The sequence below is a fragment of the Gorilla gorilla genome, chromosome 8 (assembly GCF_029281585.2).
Source record: "Gorilla gorilla gorilla isolate KB3781 chromosome 8, NHGRI_mGorGor1-v2.1_pri, whole genome shotgun sequence".
Lineage (NCBI taxonomy): Eukaryota > Metazoa > Chordata > Mammalia > Primates > Hominidae > Gorilla > Gorilla gorilla.
This window is the reverse complement of record NC_073232.2, coordinates 69738344-69756981: the sequence shown is the minus strand read 5'-3', so window position 1 is coordinate 69756981 and position 18638 is coordinate 69738344. Positions and strand designations below refer to the sequence as shown.

Here is an 18638-nt window from a genome sequence, read left to right as displayed (position 1 = left end):
AAAAGGAAGAGAAGCAAATTGAGGTAAATCAATCACATAGTACAACAGTACACAACAATAAAAAAGAATTAACTGATACATACAACCACATGGATAAATCAAACAAATATTTTTAACAAAAGAAACCAGACCATATTCTCTATGATTTCATTTATATAAATTTCAGGAATAGGAAAAAAGTATTTACGGTAATAGATGTAAGAACAGTCGTTATTTCTGAGAGTAGGAACAGGTACATATTAACTAGGAAATATTATGAGGAAACATTCTGGAGTGAAAGGTCCTATTTTAATTTGGGTTGTGTCTACATGAGTGTATATAAATGTAAAAATTCGTCAAGTAGTATATTAAAGATTTTTGAATTTTATTATACATGAAAAGGAAGGGAGCCATTAATAGAATAAAAAGGAAAGCAATAAAGTGGTAATATGAAACAAAGGACTTTTATCTAGAATATATATAAAACTCCAAAAAAAATCTGTAACAAAAAACATACAACCCAATAGAAAAATGGAAAAATATAGGTGTTTTATTAAAAAGGGTATCCAAATGCCCAATAAACATATGAAAGGTGCTCAACCTTCCAGGTCTCATCAGAGAAATGCAATCAAAACCACAATGTGATGCCACCACAAACAAAGTAGGATTACACAAATTACAAAGGACCATGCCAAATACTGGTAAGAATATGGGAAAATGGCAACTCTCATTCACTGTTGTAAAGAATGTAAATTGGTTCAATCACTTTGGAAAAAACTGGCACTATCTACTAAATAGTAGATATCTTTATCCATAATAAATAAATATTAACATATTTTAAAAAGTAATTATTGCCAGATTAAGCTCTCTTTTTTTATCCTTCTTAGACCCAGAATGATCTTTAAAATGATGAATTATGTTAAGTGCAGTATAATCCCTTCAGGTGTGCTTCTAATCCAAAAAATCCAATTTATCCCTTTTAGAAGTTTAATAAATAACTGAGGCCAGAAACCTGAAATGAATAATACTTTATAATTTTTTCACAATGACCAACAGACCTCATTGCTGAGTGCTCTGCAGGGGTAAGCTAGAGATAAGCCTGGTCAAATGCCAACAGCTTCACCTTTTTGCTGAGATTCATGTTCTTCATCTTAGCCTTCAGCAGCTTCATCTTATTCATAGTTATTGAATTTTCAATTATCTGTTGCCCAGAAGAAGGCTCAGTTTCTTCATCCTCATCTGTATCTGAATTATACATAGAACCACCACTGCAAAGAAAACAATAACTACTTGAAATTTTTCTGATACCTGCTCAGTGACTAAAAATGCTCTATATGAAACAGCAATCTATAGAAGTTATAATGATAAAACACTACATCCATTTTGTCAATGTTAATGTCAGGAAAATATATTTCAAAGAATGTACTTCTTAAAAGAAAAAATGAAATGGGAATAAATATTATGATCTAGGATTACTGAAAATCTAGTATAGCTGAGCTTCTCTGAATTCAGTATATCATAAATGAAGATGTTTTGACACCTGCCATATCATTCCCAAAGAGGCAAAATCCATTTCCATGAGAATGTCTGATTTCATTTTATCAGCCAAGGCTGATAATTGTGCAACCCAGACAACAGGCTGATGAGATTTCCATGAATCAGAATTTTTTTAAATTTGGCACGGGAGAGAAGTACAGATTTTTAGTCATCCTGAGGGGATTCTCACTAAAAAAAAAAAAAAAAAAAAAAAAAAAAAAGAATTCATACACAGGTGTCATCAGAACATTTTCTATTCTTAAGGAGCAAAAAACATTTTTTTTTTCTTGAGACAGTCTCACTCTTGTCGCCAGGCTGGAGTGCAATGGCGCAATCTCGGCTCACTGCAACCTCTGCCTCCCGGGTTCAAGCGATTCTCCTGCCTCAGCCTCCCGAGTAGCTGGGACTACAGGTGTGTGCCACCACGCCCAGATAATTTTTTGTATTTTTAGTAGAGACAGGGTTTCACTGTGTTAGCCAGGACAGTCTCAATCTCCTGACCTCGTGATCCGCCTACCTCGGCCTCCCAAAGTGCTGGGATTGTAGGTGTGAGCCACCGCGCCCAGCCAATAAATTTTTTTAAGTAGAGATAACTTTAAATTTTTCTAAGTGTGTTTGAAAATGTAAAAACCTAGAATAGCATAGATTTTAACATGAAAAAACACATCCAGTCAAGTCATGATACAAGCTATTAAACAGGTTAAACATTTCAATTACTGATCAACCACAGCGACGTTATTCATATTTCAATGTAATTAATATTTGGAGCCCTTCCTCTTTGATTGTATAATATAATGATGTATCACACGATCCTCATATTTATACTTACATGTTTGTTTTGCCCCTTATTCCCCCACATGTAAGCAAGTTGAAAGCAGATATTAGACTTTATCTTCTGAGTCTGCACCAGGCACAGTGCTTGGCACATAGCCAATAAATGTTTGATGAACTGAACACAAAGATTTTGAAATTTAATTTATTTTTTCTATAATGGGAAAATTAGAATGGCAAGGATTTGATAAAACACAAGCTTGGCACATTTGGAAAACGATTAAAACTTTAAATAAAGCAAAATAAGAATACATATTAGTTTCTATGCAGATTTACTTATAGGAAAACTAGGTTATCTACACTATGGAAGTATGAGGAAAATTTCCCGTTTTATATGGTTGTAAGAAATGGAAGCAATTTAGGACAGCCTTAATGGGGTATATTCCTTAATGTTTCTGAAGCACATATTGTCACACAAGGCCAAAAAAGAGAGCAGACAGCCCCATTCCTAAATTTTATATGGTGCAACATGAAATGTTCTGAAACTGTGGGTTAATTACACGCACTACACGCATGGGTAGCATCTGAAGGAAGAATGTAGGACTGGTCTCCACAACCAATTCAGTCTGTGGTGCTTGACTTGTGACAGCCACAGTTACCTACTACAGCATGGCTACCACAGTATGATAACTGACACAAGTACAACACTGAAGTAATAACATTGCCTGCCATTTACTGAATGCCTGCTCTGCCAGGCACTTCCCACACATGATTCCTAATTCTCACAAAGCTACATAAGGTAGATATTATAGCTGATTTTATTAATGAAGAAACTGCAGGTGAGAGAGGTTAAGTGATTTGGCTCAAGATCAGAAAGCTATAGACAGCAGACCTAAGATTCAAATCCCCCATGTGTCTGGTTCCTAAGCTGATTCTTCCTACTACTACTCATTGCTTCCCCAGGCACCAAATGACAGGACTTACTGCATCATGCTTGTGCACCCAGATGAGTGCCAGAACTTCTACTGTGTGAAGGCTTTTGTCTCAAGGCCAACTATACAATACCTGAAGAAGGGTGCATGAAGATTTTCGTCATGTCACCCTGTGGAGTTAGAAGGAATAACTCAAGTATACACTATTCTCAGTTACCTTGCAATATTTTAACCTTAAATACTTCTGAGTCACCCTGTGGCATTTTAAGTGTCTTTACTGAATACTGAAAGAAGTTTCTGATTCAACATTACTGTCATGAAAAGACCTATTCTCTCATGGAATAGATACATATATACACACACATACATACACACACATATATCTTATATATATATAATATGTATTTTATATATATATAAAAGAACAATCAGCTGGGTGTGATGGCTCATGCCTGTAATCCCAGCACTTTGGGAGGCCGAGGTGGGTGGATCACGAGGTCAGGAGATCGAGACCATCCTGGCTAACACAGTGAAACTCCGTCTCTACTAAAAATACAAAAAATTCGCCGGGCGTGGTGGCGGGTGCCTGTAGTCCCAGCTACTCAGGAGGCTGAAGCAGGAGAATGGCATGAACCCAGGAGGCAGAGCTTGCAAGTGAGCCGAGATCGCGCCAATGCACTCCAGCCAGGGCGACAGAGTGAGACTCCATCTCAAAAAAAAAAAAAAGAACAATCATGATAAATCACTGGACTCATTTTAGAGTATAAAAACACTTTTAAATTCACCTTTTTTTTTCAAAGAACCACATTATTGTGTTTTCTCTCATGAAGTATAGATTCATGAGATGAGTTAGAATCCAATCACAAATTTTTTTCAGATGAAAAAATGTAACTAGGTTAACACACTAATTTATAAATTTAATCCGAAATGACTTTCTTTATATTTAAATATATTTAAATATAATATAACATTTCCTTGAATTTCTAAATTTTTTTTAGTGCTATATGTAATTTCTCCAAATCTTTTTTTTTTTTTTTTTTTTTTTTTTGAGACAGAGTTTCACTCTTGTTGCCCAGGCTGGAGTGCAATCTCGGCTCACCGCAACCTCCACCTCCCGGGTTCAAGCGATTCTCCTGCCTCAGCCTCCCTAGTAGCTGGGATTACAGGCATGCACCACCACGCCCGGCTAATTTTGCATTTTTAGTAGAGATGGGGTTTCTCCATGTTGGTCAGACTGGTCTCAAACTCCTGACCTCAGGTGATCCGCCTGCCTCTGCCTCCCAAAGTGCTGGGATTACAGGCATGAGCCACCACGCCCGGCCTCAAATCTTTTGATTTAATGGTATGATTAAAGGATACAAGATAGGCAAATGTAATATTATTCAAGCATGGAATCTGCACATCGCAAAGCCAAGACTTCATTTAACTTTCACAGTTTACCATTAAGTCTTACAATGTCTCCTTATCTATCTTTCTGCTTAAAAAATCCCAGGCCAGGCGCAGTGGCTCACGCCTGTAATCCCAGCACTTTGGGAGGCCGAGGTGGGTGGATCACCAGGACGGGAGATCGAGACCATCCTGGCTAACACGGTGAAACCCCGTCTCTGCTAAAAATACAAAAAATTAGCTGGGCATGGTGGCAGCCGCCTGTAGTCCCAGCTACTTGGGAGGCTGAGGCAAGAGAATCGCTTGAATCTGGGAGGCAGAGGTTGCAGTGAGCCAAGATCGTGCCACTGCACTCCAGCCTGGGTGACAGAGCAAGACTCCATCTCAAAAAAAAAAAAAAAATCCCAGTAAGGTGGCATGATCCACTAAAAAGATTTGAGACTAAAAAAAGACTGATGCTGCATTTTGTATCAGAATGAAACAAATTAACACTCAATTCTCCCTCTTTCTTTTTAGAGTAGAAGCCAGCAAACCATGGTCATGGGTCAAATCTGCCCCACCACCTATTTCTATTTCTGTGTGGCCCATGAGCTAAGAATGGTTTATGAACTTTAATTAGTTGAAAAAACTCAAAATAATGGTATTTCGTAACAAATGAAAATTAAATAAAATTCAAATTTGTGTCCATAAATAAAGTTTTATTGGAACAAAGCCAAATTCACCCAATCATGTATTACAAATGGCTGCTTTTGCCTACAATGGCAGAGTTGAGTAGCTATGACAGACTTTATGTGGCTCTCTCGTTGCTCTACACTGTGATATGGAGAACTACAAATCACAGTAACATAGTCATAATTCAACAGTATTTTGACTGCCATGTATATTGCTATTCTGTGACTTTTTTTATTACTAGTGTATACCCAACCTTGTCAAACAAGTAAAGTAGACTTCAAATGTTGCCATTTTAAGGTACCGTAGAGTGGATTATTTGTTAGCAATTAGATAGCAAAGCATGATGCTTATAATGCAGTGACACTATAGCTATGCTAAAGGAAAACAGCATAAATAGACATTACCAGGTTAGACATTCATCACAATATTCCCAACTTTCAGGAAAGCAACAGTCAGAAAAACTAGAAAATTTACAGTAGAATATCTCATCACAGCAGAATTTCTTTACACAAATAAAAAATGAAAATGAAGCTATAAAACCAAAGAAGTTTCTGAATGTTTATATCTGCTAGCCAAGCAAGGAAAGCTACTCATCAATAGTGAATTAATTCACTATTGATCACAGCAGTTGAGGAAGTATGTCCTGAGAAAATAAACTTGTTTAAAGATTACTTTTCCAGCAGGGACAATTTCTCAAAAAGTTGATAGAATTGGAAGCAACGTCAACAGCTGATTAAAAAAGCTGATTGTTTTTTGATGAGCTGACATATATTACCGATATTGCTCTGTGTTATTGTTTATTGAGGGCGTCAATACCAAGTTTGAAGTGACTGAAGAGTTGGCCCCTGTGAATAGTCTGCATGAAGCTACTACAGGTGAGAATATTTTCAAATAAATTGCTAAATACTAATTTAGTACAACTTTAAGTGAACTCTGCTATAACTGATGGGGTGATGTGTGAAACAGAAAAAAAACTTAGTTGGACAAATTTATAGTTAGTGAACATGTAAGGTTTTTTTTTTTTTTTTTTTTTTTTTTGTCTTTTTGAGAGGGGGTCTCACTCTGTCACCCAGGCTGGAGTGCAGTGGTGTGATCTCGGCTCACTGCAACCTCCACCTCTTGGGCTCAAGCAATCCTCCCACCACAGCCTCCGAAGTAGCTGGGACTACAGGTGTGCACCACCAGGCCCAGCTAATTTTTTTCCAGATGGAGTTTCACTGTGTTGCCCGGACTTGTCTCAAACTCCCGGACTCAAGAGATTCGCCCACCTTCCAAAAGTGCTGGGATTACAGGTGTGAGCCACCATGCCCTTTAAACATGTAAGGTCTTTAAAGTCTACAGTTATTCATTGTATTATTCATCAGCAGGTATTTCATGGTAAATATCTGAGTCTATCCTGTGTTATTAAACCAGCAGCGTTAATGGTAAACTTCAATTGTTTCATGGACTTATCCGTCATCAGTTTGGTGGCTTACTGGTAATAAAGTTTTATTATTTTTTTTTAGCTCAGGAACTCTAAATGAGAAGAACTGGCCTTAACTACTATTACAAACACTTTTTAAATTTTTAAATTGCCTTGGAATTAATTTTTACTGTGGACTTCATAATGTTTCATAATGAATTTAACCTAAAATTACAAAATAAAACAATGTTTATATGTGAAACGCATACTGCAATAATGTCATGTTAACAACAACTAGTGTTTGAATTACACGTAACAGCAAGCTGCAATCATTCCCATGCTTTCAAAAGTTGAAATTAAGTGATATCTCTATTCCCACAGAAATTTGCAGCAGATATATTTCCGAGCTCAAACTATAGGTCTAGCAGTGTTTTTATACCTCAGTGCAATTTCCAAATAATGTTCTATTTCAAAATTCATTTAAATGTGCAACTGAGGAGCTTCCAGGGCAAACAGCAAGAGAAGATCTGATAGAATTTTATAAACGCCTTACAAATGATCAATACGTTCAATAAAAGCATGTGCTCATGGACTGATATCAGTATCTGACAGTATGTATCTGTGTGGAAAAAAAAAATTTCTAAGATAAAATACATAAAATCTCATTACAGATCAGCACTAACAAGTGAACTTTTGCAATTGACATTGCAAATTTGATGGGCAACACTAACTTTCCGCCTCAATTAGGTAAAACGTTATTCCCATGAAAAAGAATTCCATTCTTCTCTGGAATTCTGTGGTACAAACAGAAGAAAAGTACCCAATTGTTAGTCTTATATTTTGAACTTTGTTAGTGAAAGTTTTGTGGAAATTTGTTTTCTCTCGTTACATAAGTACCTATTTAATATCCTTGATGCTGTCTCTTGGCCTAAAAATCCTAAAATAGTTACTATCTGCACACCTTTACAGAAGAAGTTTGCTACCCCTGTTGTAGACTAGGAAAGCCTCTTCTAGAACAGGAAAGATAAATGTCCTTCATTGGTATGATCAGATTGTTTTCTACTCCTCTTTCTCATTCATCCATCCCTTTCCTTGTCCAATTATTGTAGATGAATACAAAGGAAGAAAAAATATATAAATTATCTTGTGATGAACAATAAGACAGTTCTAATTAAATTCCATGATGACATTTGGGCTGAGTCATAAACACAAATAGAAGTTGGCTGAGGAGAAGCTGGAGTAAGAGGAGAAAATGACATTTCAAGCAAAGGAGAAAAGATGTCTAAAACCACAGCATAATGAAAAGACCTGGAAAACTGATGGTGACAGGTTGTCAAAGGACTCATACGCTAAGCTGAGGAGCTTGGGTTTCCTTTAGGAAAAGGGAGCCAAAAGAGTGTGTACTAGAGAAGAAAACTAAACAGTGAGCCAGCACATGGCAAAACTGGTATGAAGACATTCTATTAATGGCCTAAGGCTGTAACCCTCACTGCTACCTCCATTTCTTGCCCAGGGTTTATGCCAAGTTTGAAGTGCTAACCAGATGCTGACATGTTAAAGTCAACAGGTAACACCCATGTGTCACAGTCTGCTCTCTGAGGCCACAAAAAATTGAGTCTAATCTTTCTTTCATGTAACACTCTGTGGGGGGGCAGAATCCTAGGGGAATCTCTCTGACTCTTGACCCTTGGTGTTCACATCATATATGGTTTCCTACCCTTGAGTGTGGGCATGATGGACATCTAGCTTCTAGCCAACTGAATATGGCAAAGGACGTTGCAGATGTAATTTAGGCCCCAAATCAGTTGGTTTTGGGTTCATCAAAAGGGAGCTGAGGGCAGCCTCTAGTCAATAGCCAGCAAAAAACTGGGCCCTCCATCATAAAACTGAAAGGAAATGAATTATGCCAGCAATAAGAGTGACTTTGTAAGTAGATTCTCCTCCCCAGTCAAGCCTCTTGATAAGAGAATTGCTGAGACCTTGACTCCAGATTGTGGGACTTGGAGCACAGCAATGCTGTGCCTGGACTCCTGATCCACAGAAACTGTTCTCCAAACTACAAGCTGTTTTTTTTTTTAAATGATTTTACCACTACCTTTTTATTTTGCAGGATGTGTAACACCTTCCCTTGCTTTGTCTGCTTGGCAAACTCCACTCCCCTTTTAGGGTCACTTCTTCTCAGAGGATGTGTCTAACTCTCTGCCTTTCATGCATAATAAAGGCCCTGTCATCTATTCTCCCAGAGATCTTGATATCTTTTTATAACATCACCAACATTATATCACTGATACTCTTCATAGCAGACTGCATGCTCCATGAAGGTAGGAATAATCATCTTTACAACATCAGTGCCTTGCTCAGTGAATGGCCATAAAAGTTCAGTGAGTGAATGCTTAATAACTTGAAGTGAAAGGAGATAAAAAAATCATAGTAACTCAGAATGCACAGCAACTAACTGAGAGGTTGCCTTGTCCAATTCTCTAATTTTTCTATTGCTTAGCTAAATATCTGTAGGATTTTTCCTCCTGATTTTAGAATATTACAATTTATCTCCCTTTTATAGAGTAGGAAAACAAGACCAGAGAAGTAAAGAGATTTATCTGCCTTTAAGCAGCAGAGTTAAATTTAGAAAAAAAGTATCAACTTTAGGTTTAACCCTTTCTATTATGCTAAGGTTGTATAATAACACACTATTATGACAGGATTCTATAATCTATTAGGCATCTTAGAGTTTCACAGAGTAACAGAAACAAATCTTTTTATGAAAACATCCCACTCTAAAAAAACCTCAGTTTTATCATATCAATCATACGAAGGGCAATTTCAGACTTATATATTGGGGGCTGGGGCAGGAATGAGATGCATGACATTTGTTAATATATATAGATTATTTTGACAACACAAGGTAAACAAAAGTTTATGGAGTACCTCATACGATGTTCTCCTTTTCTCCGTAGGACATGCAAATGAAAATCTGTTTTCTTTGAAGAGTCAGATAACGGTGTTAAAGTGCCATCTCCCCTATCTACTGCAGGAAAGAAATTCAATTGATCTCCTTCTCGGTATACCAAAAATGTAACTTGTTTGTTGCAGGAGGTCTTCTCCCAGACCTCAACTCGACTGGAATCCAAGTACTCTGCCATCTTCCTAAGTGGATCGTCTGTAGGAACTACAAATGGAAAATTGAAATAAGTCTTCAATTTGGATCAAGTTTTATGCATCTTGGTACAGTGACAGGATATAATATACTGAATTTGAACAACAGTCCTGTGCATATAATATAAACATGATATTCTTCAAATAAGTTTCTGATCTTTCTACAGTTAATATAGCATTCCCTATGTTGTATTAATAAGAAACAAACAAACAAAATGCATGATTATGTTGCTATATTCAAAGACAGGGCTAAACCAAAACATGAGAGTTTTTTGTCCTATGCCATTATAGTCTGTATTTTTTTCTCTATGTCACTAGAGTCTGTGTATTTGCTGATTCTATGATATTACTATCAATAATTTTTTTACTATATACTTTCTGCTCCCTATATTTTCAAATATTGGTTCCAACAATAATTAAAACCAAAATAAATTCCACTTACGTTAGATTAAAAGTACACAGACACGGCCGGGTGCGGTGGCTCATGCCTGTAATCCCAGCACTTTGGGAGGCCGAGGCGGGCAGATCATGAAGTCAAGAGATCAAGACCATCCTGGCCAACGTGGTGAAACCCCGTCTCTACTAAAAAAAATACAAAAATTAGCTGGGCATGGTGGTGCGCACCTGTAGTCCCTCAAAAAAAAAAAAAAAGGACACACACACACACAATTAGGAGACATATCTAAGAAATTAGAAGTAAGCAGACCTATCTTTTTCTTTCTGCTTTTATATAAAGGCTGATTCTTAAGAGCTGTTCCTTGACATGAAGTTAGGTAATTAAAAGTACATAATAACTTAGAACGTGAGGGGGGTCACTTCATGTACTAAAACTGCAACAGTTCCAGGAAAAAATAAAAGTTCTCTCCCAAAGACATTCTCATCATACTGCAGAAACATCTGTTTTCTCCAAGCTGCATAACTTTCACTTATTTATTAACAGAATCGTGGTGCTCTACAACCCTTTAAAAAGAAGTTGCAGCAATAGGAAAATATTAAACTTGGAAAGCAGTAAGGTAAAAACATCAAAGATGTTTCCATAGCCTAAATTCAATAACACTATTACTAACATAAAAATCTTATAATATGGTTCAGCTTGCTTTATGAAAATAGTTATTTGGATGTTTTGATTTACTTTCACAGGCCCAAAATATATCAATATTAAAAGACACTTTTCAAACAGGTTCTTGCCTTTTGTAAGTTAATGCTCCACTTTCCATATTACATCAAGAGATAAAAATTTGGATCAGAGGGAAGACCTTTGGGGGGGAACAAAAAAAACAACAAAACACAACAAAAAAGAAATAAAAATTATGCCCATTTTTTAGATATTGCTATAGCCATTACCACAGTCACATGAAAGCCTTTCCTAAACCAGCACAGGGTGCCTTACTCAGGCAGGTGTATGTGTGGATCTTCTCATAACAGAAAAATCTTTCAGATTTTATCAGCTATAAAACAATATATATAAAGTTTGATATGCATTGGGCACAATTTAGTTTTAGAAAAGAAACTGATTTTAATCTTTCTATGCTGCTTTGATAATAGTTATTTCAAAAACAATTTTTTTTTATTTGTATTCTTTTTTTGAGACAGAGTCTCACTCTGTCACCCAGACTGGACTGTAGTGGCGCAGTCTCCACTCACTGTAACCTCTGTCTCCCAGGTTCAAGCAATTCTCGTGACTCAGCCTCCTGAGTAGCCCGCCACCATGCCCAGCTAATTTTTGTATTTTTAGTAGAGATGGGGTTTCACCATGTTGGCCAAGCTGGTCTCAAACTCCTGACCTCAATACCACTGCCTGTAATCCCAGCTACTCGGGAGGCTGAGGCAGGAGAATCACTTGAACCCAGGTGGCAGAGGCTGAAGTGAGCAGAGATCATGCCACTGCACTCCAGCCTCGGCGACAGAGCAAGACTCTGTCTCAAAAAAAAAAAAGAAAAGTAAAAAATATATATATTTACCTCAGAATCTGTATCACACTCCTCATAAACATATAAAATAATTTTAGTTCTAATAAGAAAAGTAGGTGTTTTGATTAAACACTCTGGTTTAAAGTAGTACTACGCACAAATAACCAACTTTCAAAAATGTAATACAATAGAGTTCACATGGCATTAAACACTATATAATTCTATCTTAACATAATGGCTCAGTAAACATAGGGTTCTTGTGCTACTTCAAGAGTTATTACTATAAACATCACATAGTTATTACTATAAACATTTATAGTTATTACTATAAATGTCACATAGGACAATTACCTAAATCCAATTAATCAAAAGTCTCTGATATCAGGAGTGCTAAAAGGCCCTAACATTATTAACTTTGTTTTTCTCTAACCTATAAAAAGCAGTTCAACAGCCAAAGTAGCATATCTCATTAAATCCTCTTGAAGTAGCTAAGAAAAAGATGGCAATAATCCTATTTTCTAAACAAAATTATTAAACATAGGGATATAATTTGACATGTGGAAGCAAGCCAGGAGTAGAATCAATACTTATCCTTCGGTTTTCTGGTTAGTGAAGGATCAAATAAATCTGAAGGACTTCCTCAAAATGAGGTCCACAGAAGAGGACGCTCTGACTAGTCTCCTCCACTTCATGGGAATTCATGTGACATATCCGACTCAGGGACCAATGTGAATACTGCCGTCTCTTCTTGTGCTTAATAAAACCCTCTCATCAATCAAGTCTCCACTAATGTCATCTTTTTCGAGGGCCCTTCCTACCCTATTTTCTGCATAGCACTTACAACCATTAGGAGTTACATCGACTCTTTACACATTTATTGTAGGCACTGTCATGAAGCAGAGACTTTCTCTCCCATGTCTACCATACTTGGAACATTGCACTGACCATTCAGTAGACGCTCAATACGTATTTGTTGAATGAATGACTGGATTTCAGAACTACTTATATTCTGAGAAAGGATGCAACCGGGGCCATGATAATATCCATGAAACCCAGACACATCACAAACCAGGTAAACAGGCAATGTTGGAATTTTGCAAAACGATCATAATCTTGGGATTTGAAGATCTGGTAGATTTAAAAATAAACAAGACTCGTATGAAACTAAACAGAATGGTAAAGTAGTATTTATAGTATGTCATTCCATTTCTGTTCCCTATACTGGCAAAAGGTTTATTTTTAAACCTCTCTGAATTGGATCAGGAATCATGTGATTTTTCTGAATTGTATTTTAGAGTTCCAGCCTCTAGGCATTTAGGTTTTAAAGAACAATGCCTAGAGAATCAAATGTGATTTTTCTAAGACCTAATAGCAGAAAGGAAACCTAAATAAAACCTGAGGCTATAAAAATACTAACTGACATAAAGAATGTTACTGTCAAATTGCTTTAATATATATATATATGCCTACCTCTTCTAGTATTTATAGGTCCGCCACGCATAGCCAAAACTAGCTTCAAGGTACACCCTTCTGAAATGCTGTGGATAGTTAACATAAAAATAAATCATAATCATCAAAACGCATTCAGTTAAATGTACACATAATTATGTGCTGGCTTATCAGGCAGAGTGCCCACTCTCTAAAATATAAAAAGATATAGCAATGTAAATACATATAAAATGTTAACATATTTACTGGTACAAATAATAAAAAAGGTGAAACAAATTCTCATAAGCCATAAAGAAATCCAAGAATAAACATACTGGAAAAGACCTCTGTGATTACGTGTTTTAGCCTGCTCATTTCACATTAAGGAAAAGGAGGCCCAGAGAACAAAAGTGGCTTGCCGGAGACCCAAAGTGCAGAAAATAGCAAATCTATTTAATAAAACAGAAAACAGAAAAATAACAAGGTCTCCCGACTCTCAGTGCTCTTACAGCTATTCCACACTGCCTCTTATCCTTTTACTCTTTTCTTAACAAAAGAGTGATGAATTATGTGAAAGAGGGGAAAAATAAGAGAGACAAAGTGTCAGAAAGTATGTTCGTAGTCACTGGTGCACACAGCATTGCTTAGTAACAAAAGGAGGGCTTAATGAGAAAGGAAAGACTTTGGGAAGAACAATTCTCTGTTATCCAAAACTCTTGTAAAAACAGAAAGAAAGGAACATAGCCAGGAAGGAATGGTTCAATATTCAAAGAAAGGAGAAAAGTAGGCAAGAAGATAATAGGAGGATTTCAAAAGGCAGGAGATAAACAGCTTGACATGAAAAATGAACAGGGAAAATAAATGTATCAGAGGATAAAGGTTAAGTAGTATACGGTACCAAACTAATGCATCTAAAGTTCAGGATGTATAATGAAATCTAGGAATGTGAACTATTCAGGAGAAAAACAGACATGATCTAAGAGTTCAAAAGAAAAACATTAGCATATGGAGTCATAATACTAAGTTCCTACAAAACAGCCAATATGCAATTACACTCACTTGTAATCATTCAAGCAATAATCATTTTCAAGTTCCATGTTATTCCAAATTAAGTGTTGTCGACAGATGGGAATACCTTAAGGGAAAGTTATTTAAAAAAAGTGTTAAAGAATTCAATAGCATCTCCAAAAGAGTATGATACAAATCTATTTCATTAAGGAACTAAGAGTACTAAAAAATTAAACATTCTTCTAAATTGCATGCTAGATGCTAAAATTTACAGAATCATAGGTAGAAGGCATGCCTAAAAGGCGATACAGTCCAATCCATTCACTGTAGAAAAGAACAGCATGTTGCAATAACTCTCTGGTCCTAAAGCAAGGTATAAGATAAGGATCCCTTTAAAAGGCAAGATATCACGCTCCTGCACAGCAAAAGAAACTATCAACAGAGTAAAGAGATGATCTACAGAATGGGAGAACATATTCACAAACTATGCATCTGACAAAGATCTAATATCTACAATCTATAAAGAACTTAATTCAACAAACAAAGAACAACCCCATTAAAAAATGGGCAAAGGACATGCATGAACAGACACTTCTCAAAAAAAGACATATATGTGGCCAACAAATATATTTAAAAAGCTCAACAACACTAATCATTAGACAAATGTAAATCAAAACCACAATGAGATACAAGCTCACACCTGTCAGAATGGCTATTAATAAAAAGTCAAAAATTAACAGATGTTGTCAAGGTTGAGGAGAACAGGGAACGCATACACTGCTGGTGGGAATGCAAATTAGTTCAGCCATTGTGGAAAGCAATGTGGAGGTTTCTCAAAGAGTTTAAAACAGAACGACCATTGAACCCAGCAATCCCACTACTGGGTATATACCCAGAGAAAAATAAATCACTCTATCAAAAAGACACATGCAGTAGTATGTTCATCACAGTACTATTCACAATACAAAAGAGATGAAATCAATCAAGATGCCCCTGCAACAGTGGACTGGACAAATAAAATGTGGTGCATATACACCACAGAACACCATGCGGCCATAAAAAGAATAAAATCATGCCCTTTGCAGCAACATGAATGCAGCTGGAGGCCATCATCCTAAGAGAACAAATGCAGGAACAGAAAACCCAAATACCATGTGTTCTCACTTATAAGCAGGAGCTAAACACTGAGTATATACGGACACAAAGATGGGAACAATAAACACTAGGGACTACATGGGGAAGGAAGGGGATGTGGGTTGAAAAACTACCTATCGAGTACTATGCTCACATCCTGGGTGACAGGATAATTAATACACCAAACTTCAGCAACACACAATTTACCCACGTAACAAACCTACCCATGTATCCACTGAACCTAAAAGTTGAAAAAACAAAAAAAGATATTGGGCTGGGCACAGTAGCTCATGCCTGTAATTCCAGCACTTTAGGAGGCCGAGGCAGGTGGATCACAAGGTCAAGAGATCGAGACCATCCTGGCCAACATGGTGAAACCCCGTCTCTACTAAAAATACAAAAATTAGCCAGGCATAGTGGCAGGCGCCTGTAGTAGCAGCTACTCTGTAGGCTGAGGCAGGAGAATCACTTGAACCTGGGAGGCAGAGGTTGCAGTGAGCCGAGATTGCACCACTGCACTCCAGCCTGGCAACAGAGTGAAACTCCATCTCAAAAAAAAAAAAAAGATATCATGAATCAGGCCTGAAGAGTTTAATATTTGAGGCCTAAAATGGAAATCAAAAGCAAGCAGGAGTAGCTATTCTTATATCAGAGAAAACAGAGTTTAAAGCAACAATATTACAAAAAAAGACAAAGAAGGTCATTATATAATGATAAAAGGATCAATCCAACAAGAAGATATTACAATCCTAAATATATATGCACCTAACTCTTGAGCTCCCAGATTCATAAAACAATTGCTATCAGGAAAAGAGATAAACAACAACACAATAATAGTGGGGGACTTCAACACTCCACTGACAGCACTAGACAGGTCATCAAGCCAGAAAGTCAACAAAGAAAAAATGGACTTAAACTGCACTCTAGAACAAATGGACCTAACAGATATTTACAGAACATTCGACTGAAAAACTGAAAAATATACATTCGTCTCATCAGCACATGAAACATTCTCCAAGATAGATCATATGAGAAGCCACAAAAAAGTCTCAAAAATTTTTAAAAAATCAAAATTCTATCAAGTATCCCCCAGACCACAGTGGAATAAAATTAGAAATCAACTCCAAAAGGGAATCCTCAAACTATACAAATACATGGAAATTAAACAATCTGCTCCTGAATGATTTTTGGGTTAACAATGAAATCAAGATGGAGATTTAAAAATTCTTCCAAAGGAATGATAATAGTAATACAAGTTATCTAAACCTCTGGGATACAGCAAAAGCAGTGCTAAGAGGAAAGTTTATAGTGCTGAATGCCTACATCAAAAAGTCTGAAAGGTCACAAACTGACATCACAGTTTGATGTGTAACATCACACCTCAAGGAACTAAAGAAACAAGAACAAACCAAACCCACAGCTAGCATTAGAAAAGAAATAACAAAGATCAGAGCAGAACTAAATTGAATTGAAACAAAAAATACTAAAGATCAATAAACAAAAGTTTGGTTCTTTGAAAATAAAAACAAAATCCACAAGCCATTAGCTATATTAATCAAGAAAAGAAAACAGAAAATGCAAATAAACTCACTGAGAAATAAAAATGGAGACATTACAACTTACACCACAGAAATACAAAAGATCATTCAAGATTACTATAAATACCTTTATGCACACAAACTAGAAAATCTAGATGAAATGGATAAATTCCTAGAAACATACAATCCTCCTACCTTAAGTCAGGAAGAAATAGAAATCCTGAACAGACCAGTAACAAGCAGTGAGAATGAATCAGTAATTTTTAAATTGTAAACAACAAAAAAAGCCCAGGGCCAGATGGATTCACAGACAAATTCTACCAGACATTCAATGAATTGGTACTGGCCGGGCGCAGTGGCTCACGCCTGTAATCCCAGCACTTTGGGAGGCCGAGGTGGGTGGATCACGAGGTCAGGAGATCAAGACCATCCTGGCTAACACAGTGAAACCCCATCTCTACTAAAAATACAAAAAATTAGCTGGGCGTGGTGGCACGCACCTGTAGTCCCAGCTACTTGGGAGGCTAAGGCAGAAGAATTGCTTGAACCCGGGAGGTGGAGGTTGCAGTGAGCCGAGATCGCACCACTGCACTCCAGCCTTGACAGAGCAAGACTCCGTTTCTAAAAAGAAAAGAAAAGAGAAGAGAAGAGAAGAATTGGTACCAATCCTACTGAAACTATTCCAAAAGATTGAAAAAGAGGGAATCGGCCAGGCAAGGTGGCTCATGCTTGTAATCCCAGCACTTTGGGAGGCTGAGGTGGGCAGATCACAAGGTCAGGAGACCAGCCTGGCCAATATGGTGAAACCCTGTCTCTGACAGCTCAAAGCTTCAGTGAGCTGTAATGGTGCCACTGCACTCCAGGCTGGGTAACAAAGTGAGAACCTGTCTCAAAAAAAAAAAAAAAAGAAAGAAAAGAAAAGAAACAAAAACTGTAATGGAAAACTTAAAAGCACCAGAATATCAAAACACAGTAACAAGAAAACGACAAAAATTTGAATAGACACTTCACCAAAAAAGATATACAGATAATGCAACAGACTGAATGTTTGTATTCCCCCACCCAAATTCATATGCTGAAGCCTAAATACCCAATATAATGGTATCAGAGGTAAGGATGGGGGTCTTTGGAGGTAATTAGGTCATGAGGGTAGGGTCCTCAAGAATGGGATTAGTGTCCTTAGAAGAGAGATGATCTCCCTCTCTCTATCTACCATGAGAGGACGCAGAAAGAAAATAGCTATCTGCAAACCAGAAAGAGTGCCCTCACCAGACCCTAGACCTGTGGATTAGTAATCTTGGACTTCCCAGCTCCAGAACCATGAGAAATAAACTCTGTTGTTTAAGCCATCCAATCTATGGTATTCTGTGACAGCAACCTGAACTTTTTTTTTTTTTTTTTTGAGACAGGGTCTCATCCATTGCCCAGGCTGGAGTGCAATGGTGCAATTTTAGCTCACTGCAATCTCCACGTCCTGAGCTCAAGCAATCCTCCCACCTCAGCCTCCTGAGCAGCTGGGACTACAGGCGCATGCCACCATGCCCAGATAATTTTTGTATTTTTAGTAGAGACAGGGTTTCACAATGTTGCCCAGACTGGTCTTGAACTCCTGGACTTGAGTGATCCACCTGGCTCAGCCTCTCAACCTGAACTTATTAAGACAGATGACAAGCAAATTAAAAGATGCATAACATCATCAGTCATTAGGAAAATGTAAATTAAAACCACAGTGAAATATTTCCAGTTCGAATTATAATAGCAAAAATGAAACTAAAACTAAAACTAA

At 37.0% G+C, this 18638-nt stretch overlaps 1 protein-coding gene across 5 annotated transcripts in view; it reads right to left on the bottom strand.

Annotated features, from left to right (window-relative positions):
* The window catches only part of ZFAND4 (zinc finger AN1-type containing 4), a 63162-nt gene that overhangs the window by 23040 nt on the left and 21484 nt on the right, over nucleotides 1-18638 (bottom strand). For all 5 annotated transcript variants that reach the window (XR_008669035.2, XR_010135217.1, XM_055353114.2 and 2 more), the window contains exons 3-6: nucleotides 14232-14307; nucleotides 13215-13282; nucleotides 9607-9847; nucleotides 1103-1247 (exon numbers count right to left, since the gene is read on the bottom strand). Coding sequence is in view for 3 of the 5 variants with exons in the window: in XM_055353114.2 (XP_055209089.2) it covers nucleotides 1103-1247; nucleotides 9607-9847; nucleotides 13215-13282; nucleotides 14232-14307 (530 nt within the window). In the remaining 2 variants the exon portion in view is untranslated. The remainder of the gene's footprint in view (nucleotides 1-1102; nucleotides 1248-9606; nucleotides 9848-13214; nucleotides 13283-14231; nucleotides 14308-18638) is intronic.